At 42.7% G+C, this 7,753-nt stretch overlaps 1 protein-coding gene across 3 annotated transcripts; it reads left to right on the top strand.

Moving 5' to 3' along the window:
• The first annotated feature begins 3,407 nt into the window (after positions 1-3,407).
• LOC147893800 (patellin-6-like) lies at positions 3,408-7,158 on the top strand. 3 transcript variants are annotated; one of them, XM_087385547.1, is made up of 6 exons: positions 3,409-3,619; positions 3,877-4,120; positions 4,220-5,383; positions 5,672-5,796; positions 6,006-6,150; positions 6,401-7,158. In XM_087385547.1, exons 3-6 carry the CDS (start codon positions 4,229-4,231, stop codon positions 6,668-6,670), a joined length of 1,695 nt encoding a protein of 564 aa, XP_087241673.1. In that variant the 5' UTR covers positions 3,409-3,619; positions 3,877-4,120; positions 4,220-4,228; the 3' UTR covers positions 6,671-7,158. The 3 variants fall into 3 exon arrangements, with proteins under 3 accessions (XP_087241672.1, XP_087241673.1, XP_087241671.1); XM_087385546.1 differs by having other exon boundaries at positions 3,408-4,120; positions 4,198-5,383; XM_087385545.1 differs by having other exon boundaries at positions 3,409-4,120.
• Positions 7,159-7,753: the final 595 nt, after the last annotated feature.

Genomic DNA, 7,753 nt, shown 5'->3' with positions numbered 1-7,753 from the left:
CTGAGGTTTTCATTTCAACTCATGCAATAAAAATTTCTTGACAAACTCTTAGCCTTCACAACCAAATCACTCAAAGCTTTGCTGCTATGCTTTGCTCTCCTTTATGTTGCTGCAAATAGCTAATCTTGTGCTAGAGTTTTTGCAAGCTAATGACTAATCAGCAAGGGGGAAGCTTCTAGCAAACCTTTGAACATTGGGTCGGCTAGAGGATCAGGAGATGAAAGCTCCAACTGGGTACATGCATTCTTTGAAGGATGATTTAATCACTAATGGAAGACAAAGTGTTCTAAAGTCAACATACTTCACACATAAGGTGATATAGTAATTATCATCTATTTTCTTTTGTTTCACATTTTCATGACACACATACATCTAAATAGTAGCAGCCATTGCACATATACTAATGCATTGTCTTTTCAATACTATTCTAATAGCACATTAGGGTTGCTCAATAGAGAAGGTCAAGAGAGCCATATAAAAGATATCCAATTTTTAAATCTTTCTTTTCCCTTTTGAGAGGTATGTATCTCATAATCATGATCAGAATTGAAGTTGCTTTCATGTTCTTTCATATACATGATTGCATTTCTAAATATGTTGATGATATTATCATAGGAGATTGCAAAGTCATAAATAGAATTCAATCCATTGAAGTAGTGTTAAATTGAAAATGCATGTCGAACAAGCAATCTGGATATACACCCATCATCATCCATGCCTTTCTTGATCCCATTTTGGACACCACTTTCTACCTCTTCATCCTTCCCATGTGACCATCACCACTGTGGATAGTCCTTGGATTACCATCAATACAATTAGACCTAGATTAAAACCCCTTATATTGGTATAAATAATTATGCATTTTGACTTAGCTAGAAATTGACCTCTCAAATTTACAAATTTGGAGATGGATAAAACATGAGTGCCTTGGCATCAATTTGGTAGGATCCCATGCACGAAACACAACAAGATACATCCATTTTTTAGTATAAGATCTACAAGCTCATAATTGAAATTCTTGTCATTGAATCTAAAATGGCTAAGATATACCTAGAATACATTAAGATACACCAATATTCATCCTCTTACTATGCTCCCACTTTTCCATTTCATTTCAAACGTAAGAAATTTATGAAATTTGCCTTCCATATTGATGGGCCTTTTTTTAAATTCAAAACTGTTAGTTTAGAAGACCCATTGAAACTTTCATTTCCATTACATTACTTTTCCTAAAACATGATCACTAAGACAACTAGATTTAGAAGCAATGAAGACAATTTTAGATGATATCCAAGAAAAACTGCAATAGCTCGAGCATGCTACCAACAACTCTTAAAGATCCATGTGTTGAAATCTCACGAAGAAACTCATGATTTATTATTAATGCTTATTGGTTCCTTAACTGTATGTTGTGAAATGTTTTGATATTCTATAAATGATTGGGATGCATGTACTAGTTTTTACTTTGCAAAAATTGAGCATCACAAAATGTTGATTGCATTGTATGTAAGGTTTGGCTTGTAATAAGACATTGAAAGATATAAATTATCCCACACATCAACCCATGTGTTGGTAGGACTTAACAACATCTAGGTGAGGCATCAACGCCTATAAACTCCATGTGTTTAAATTTTACATTCATTAAATATCTATATAATCATGACAAAGCTCTTCATCTCTTTATACATAGTAAGTAGGAATTAAAAAACTTTTATACCTTTAGAGGTCACCTTATTGGATATGGACAAGGTACAATTGGAGATGAGTTGCCACATAAAAAGTTCTAGAAAATAGTATACAAAGAAAGATATACGATACTCTCATGATAGCTACTTAATCAATATAGTTGCAAAAGGTGACTAAGACAAAGAATGACTTTAGACATAGGAACAAAGTAGAAGAAACCATATGCAACTTTGAATATAATTGAAGCAAATAAATATAGTAAAGAACAAGGTTTTCTTGAGTAGTTCTTTGCTGATTTCAGATCCTCACGTTGTACATCAGATCACTTCTCTATAAATGGGTATAGATTATATTAGATGACATTTATGAAGTTGTATGAAAAACACATATGTATAGCTGGTAATGTGATGTTCCAAAGGAGAACGTTGAGTTTGGCGTACACCATGATGCAATATTGTTGTCACGGTGATCAAAAATAGCTTTGAGCTATTGATAGGCTGCGGCGGCACATAGGAATTATTTAGAGGATGAGCATGTCTTGTTTAAAAAGGATGAAAGATTCTAGGGGTAGAAAAAGGGCGGTTTTTCGAAGGGTGTGTTGTTCTAGAACAATGGACTTAGCTCTTATGTATGCCAAGAAGTTGGGGAAGGATGAATTAAACAAGAATTGTTGTGGCCGAGGGACATGTATACATTGGGAAAGGATGAATTAAAGAGGAATTGGTGTGGCTGAGGAGATCTAGTTTCTGTGTCTTTATCATGCTGGAATATAATAGTGAAGGGGGAGAGAAAAGCTCGAGAAAATGAAAATTTACGAATTTTCCGAGTCTCCATCATTCTGATGACTTGAGAATAATAGCAACAAAGAGGGAGAGAAAAGCTTGAAGAAAAGGCAAATTTATTAGTTCTTTTTGCGTTGGTGGCGTGAAATGTTTGGGGGCAAGAAGGGGCCAATGATTGACTTGACTGCCAGAAAGGAGGGAGGATCACATGGGAGTGGGCTGCAAGAGAGTGTGGCCGTGGGTAAAGGAAAGGATTGGAGGGGTGGGTGTGAAGAGGCTCAAATTGGGAGAGGATTTTAAAAATAGGGAGGCCAAAAAAGGAGGAAAACGGGGAAAGAAATAGAGGGGAGCGTTTGTCGGGGCATGAGGAGTGAGTGTGAGGTGGAGCGCGAGGGACGCACAGCAACCGCTTAAGCATGTGAACGGAATCAAGCGAAGCATGCACATGCACGTCGCCGTCTTTAGACGCCTCTTTAGCATTGCTTGGCTGGCTGGCTGGCTGGCTGGGCTGTTTGGTTTGCTGGCTTTTAGGCCAGCTGCCGCCTCTGCTTTCCTTCTGTTACACTTCACTCTCCTCTTCACTAGTTGACTCTGCTCCACTTCACTCTCCTCAGGTGGTTCAAAAACCTGACAAACGACTGTACGATCTCAGAAGGCTCAAAAACCCCAGAAACAACTGTAAATATGCGTCCATGCGTACAATCTCAGAAGGTTCAAAAACCTCAGAAACGACTGTAACCATGGGTATCTTTTCATGATTTTTCAAAACAACAGTTGTTGTTGCTCGCTGCTGTGTTGTTCAACCAGATAGTTGTTGCTGATTTATCCAGAGCGATTCCTCTGGCTTTATCCACCGTTGTGCTGATTTATGTAGTTGCAGTATTTATCCATGCAAGTTTTATTTTTGCTGTTGTTGTTAGAATCTCCCTCTAGATCTCCCCCTTCCTTATCATCCGCTCATCATCATCATCTCATCAATCTAGATCCTCCACTCTCCTCTCTTCTCCGTTGGATCCTCTCGCCTTTTGTCTCCTCTCCGGCCTCCTCAGTCCGCCTCCATCATCGATTAATCTTCTCCCTTCGTTTGTATCATCCCTCGGCCGCTTCCTTTCCCGTTTCTCTGCTATAATTGCCTCTCAGTACCTTGCCTCGTACGTCCCTCTCCTTCCTCAACTTTTCTGTTTTGCTCCAGTCTTCCAGTTCGCATGAATCGCATCGTGTACCTTTTTTTCTTGCCCTCCAGTTTGCATCAGTAGCGCATCGGATGCTTTTCCTTCCTGCACAGAGAAAGAGCGAACGTAAATATATATTAGAGAGATCCTCCCCGGCTCGAATCTCTAGCCCTTAGCTCGCTCGCACGCTACTGCCCTCATCGGTTGGAAGCATTACAGCAGCACCTTTGCCGCAGAGCTCCCACTGTACCTCTTCGGACCCCGTGCCATCTTCCCCCCTCACGCGTCCGCTGCTTCTGTACCAGAACGACATGCCGTAGAAGCCTGAGAACGACCCTCCATCAACCCTCCCGTAAGTTCGTTTTGGTCGAGCGTTTGCGGACACTTTCTAGACGTGGCTCTGTGTTGGCAGGCCGGCGCTCGTTGGAATTGTGGTGCGACCCCAAGTTTTTGTGGCCTCCGTGATTCGTCACACTCAAGGTGTGCGGAGGATATGCTAGTCTGGTAGTTTTCTTTTCAGGGTTTGTAATCCTTTTAAAGTAACGAGCGGCTAAGAGATCATTCGAATTGTTGCTGCAGCTGTTCGTCATGTCGGAAGTGGATCAAACTACTCCTCCGGTAGAGGCTGAGGCGGCACCAGCCCCTATTGAGGAAATACCAACTGTGGAGAAAGAGGTTGAAGAGGAGAAAGTTGAAGAAACGGGAGAGACTGAAGAAGTAAAAGAGGAAACGCAGCCCCCGTCAGAGAAAAAAGATGGAGAGGGTGAAGGAGTGGGTGCGAGCGAGACTCCCACGGACACGGATGGTGCACCCACTGAGACTCCTTCTTTCAAAGAAGAAAGCTACAACGTCGCAGATCTGAAAGAGTCCGAGAAGAAGGCGCTCGAAGCATTCAGGCTGAAAGTCGAAGAAGCGATAAAGAGCAAATCTTTGCTCAAAAAGAAGAAATCGGAGTCGAAGAAAGAGGCGGCGGCAGCAGCGCCGGAGGACCCCCCGACGGAGACCGAAGCAGTTAAGGCTGAAGAGGTGACCGAAGCTGCTGCCGCAGAAAAAGAAGTGGTGGAGGTTACGACCACCACAACGGAGGAGGTGAAGGTGGATGAATCAGGAATTAGCAAAGAAGAATCTACTGATGTCGATGTTGTGGTCGAGAAGGCTCCTGAGGAAGTTGTAGGTGAGGGTGTTACGGAGACAACAGAGAGAGAAGCTGTAATTGAGGAGTCCGTGCCTCCTGGTCCGCAGAATTTCTATCTGTGGGATATCCCAATTCATGACGGAGATGAGCGTACGGATGTAGTTCTCTTGAAATTCTTGCGCGCCAGAGACTTCAAGGTGAACGACGCCTTCAGCATGCTCAAGAGCACGGTGGCTTGGAGGAAGGATTTTGTTGCTGACAGCCTTGTGGATGAAGATTTGGGCAACGAATTTGAGGCCTTAGCATACATGCATGGCTACGACAAGGAGGGTCACCCAGTTTGTTACAACGAATACGGGGCCTTCCAGAACAAGGAGTTGTATCAGCAGACGTTCGGGGATGAGAAAGGGTTCAACAAATTCTTGCGATGGAGGATCCAGGTGCTGGAGAAGAGCGTTCGGAAGCTCGATTTCACGCCTGGGGGTGTGAATTCCACGGTGCAGGTAGTGGACCTGAAGAATTCCCCTGGCATCTTGAAACGTCGCCAACTTCCGAAGAAAGCGGTCAATCTTGTTCAAGACAATTATCCTGAGCTCGTCTCCAAGCAGGTAAGATTTCAATTCATCTGCGAGATGATCGGGCACTTCTTTCTGGGCAACAAGATCAGCTCCTGTTCCTTCTTTCAAAGAAATAGTCAGGTAGCTTATCCTTGTGTGATTAGACAGACGCACGCTTGTACCGCCTATGCAGTGGTTGTTCAGCAGGAGTTTTCGAAGCGAATAGAAGAATTGTTGAAACTGTTGATCTCACCAGTCGTACACTATCGGTCGGTGCTTGCTGTGTAATTTCGAGATTTGAGTGCTGCTCGTCAGCTTCTAACGGTTTGTTCTAACCAGATCATTTTGAATATACCGTGGTATTTCCCTGCAATATATGGAGTATATGGGCGGCTCTTCACTCCACGCATGGAGCGCAAGGTGGTGCTGGCCAGGCCAGGAAAAAGCACAGAGACGTTATTCAAGTAACTACTCTGGTTGGCCTTAGAATGTCTTTTTCCGTTTTGTCCATCTGTGGGTGAAGGTGTGGATGTTGACCGTCAACAACCTCCAGAGTCCAGAGTGAGTTGATAGAGTGGATATCGACCGTCAACAACCTCCAGAGTGAGTTGATCTATCAACAAGTTTTGAATGACGATGGCAAGTGTGTTTGTGTGCGTGTTGGGTTGAACAGGTACATTTCACCGGAGCAGGTGCCCAACAAGTACGGGGGGCTGAGCAGGCCTGGAGACACGGCATTTGAAGGATCCGATGCCAAAGTAACGGAAATATTTGTCAAGCCTGGTGAAAAGCGCGCTGTAGATCTGCCTGTTGCGGAGGTAATGAATTCAATTGCCGCAGCTCTGATTAGTCCTTTCGACGAAAGAATGTGATGAGTTAGTTCTTCCGAGTAAAAATTTCCATGGATCAATTGCCGCAGCTGTGATAAGTTCTTTTGACAAAAGAATGTGATTAGTTCTTTCGAGAAAAGCTGCAACTCCCCAGCTGTGATTTTTACTTTGATACTCCAATTACTTTTTAATATTGTTGCCGTTCTGTCTTATATATAATATTGCTTGGCTCCTTCAGGCCGGAAGCACGCTCGTATGGGATCTTTCCGTTGTGGGCTGGGAGGTGGTCTACGGGGAGGAGTTCATCCCCAGCGATGAGACCGGCTACACCATAATCATTCGAAAGGCAAAGAAGGTGCCTCCAACAACAGAGCCCATCCGAAATACTTTCAAAGCTGCAGAACCGGGCAAGATAGTGCTCACGATCGACAATACAGCATCAAGAAAGAAGAAGATCGCCGTCTACAGATCTACTACAAAGAAGACGATAGATGTCACATATACCTGAGAGAGCTGAGTTACAACGAAAAATTTCCACCACGAAGCTGGCAGATCTGAGATGTGCTATCATTGACATATCAAAGGATCACAGATCTCATCTAATTCTCTCTACCCAGTTAATAATTCTTTGCTTACAAACCATAAATCAAGGTGGAGAGCTTTCTCTCTGCTGTCTGTCGTCGTTGTATATGTGTATATCACGACAACCCGTTTTGTTTTGAGCGCCTCTTCTCTTGTCCACAGCCCCTGTCCGGGTTGTTGCCCATTCATTAGTCGCTTTGTATAGATGGTAGTTATAGCGGTTGCCATTCTACTTTTGACGTGGACTCATTAGTGTGCAGAAGGGTCTTTTTGACTATTGCATTTGTGCCTTTGTATCAGACAAATTCTTTTTGGCTGCCGGTAGTTGGCGGCTTAGCTACATACAGATGTGTTTTGACTACAGCTACACATACACATGTTTTGACACTTTCTCAGGATTTTTGATTGAATGGTATAAGGATTTTGTCCTACTGTTTCAGCTGTTGCTTTTGCCTTCGGGTGAAGCTTTGTCGTGCTCTTCTCTTGCAGTTGCGTGATCCATTTTAGTTTGATTAGGATATTCGCCGATTTACGACTTGCGTCCCTAATCTCATGCGTAGTTTTAGTAAATGCATTATCCATTACTCGGTTGTGAAAAGAAAGGTGCACTCGTATGATTTGTTTTGAGCTGTATCCCAGGATTTTTCAAAATGTTCGAGTTTAGTATTTATGAGCTCTTCTGAAGTCGCACGTTTCTCCCCATCTCGGAAGGGACAGGTCATTTTAGCAAGAAACTCTCCCACAGTTTTGGAGTGGAAAAAAGTGTCCCTACCTGTCTTGATTCTTCAGAGAAGATGTTTGTTTACGCTGTGCAGTTGTCACGTCGTTCTAGTCGATCATTTTGAAAAAATAAAATTTCATTAATCATAAAAGGACGTTGATGTTATTTCATGGGTCCTCCATTTCATCGATAAAAAAGTAAAGGAAAACTAGCCGCTCTTTATTAACCACCTCTTTATAACATGCTCATCCTATCGTCTTGAAAATTATAAATATGCTATGGTTTGTG

This window comes from Dipteris shenzhenensis, chromosome 15 (assembly GCF_047967505.1).
Source record: "Dipteris shenzhenensis isolate YYH24624 ecotype China chromosome 15, Dip_SZ_1.0, whole genome shotgun sequence".
Taxonomy (NCBI): domain Eukaryota; kingdom Viridiplantae; phylum Streptophyta; class Polypodiopsida; order Gleicheniales; family Dipteridaceae; genus Dipteris; species Dipteris shenzhenensis.
Note: the sequence above shows the minus strand (reverse complement) of the source record. Positions and strands in the feature narration are given on the sequence as shown.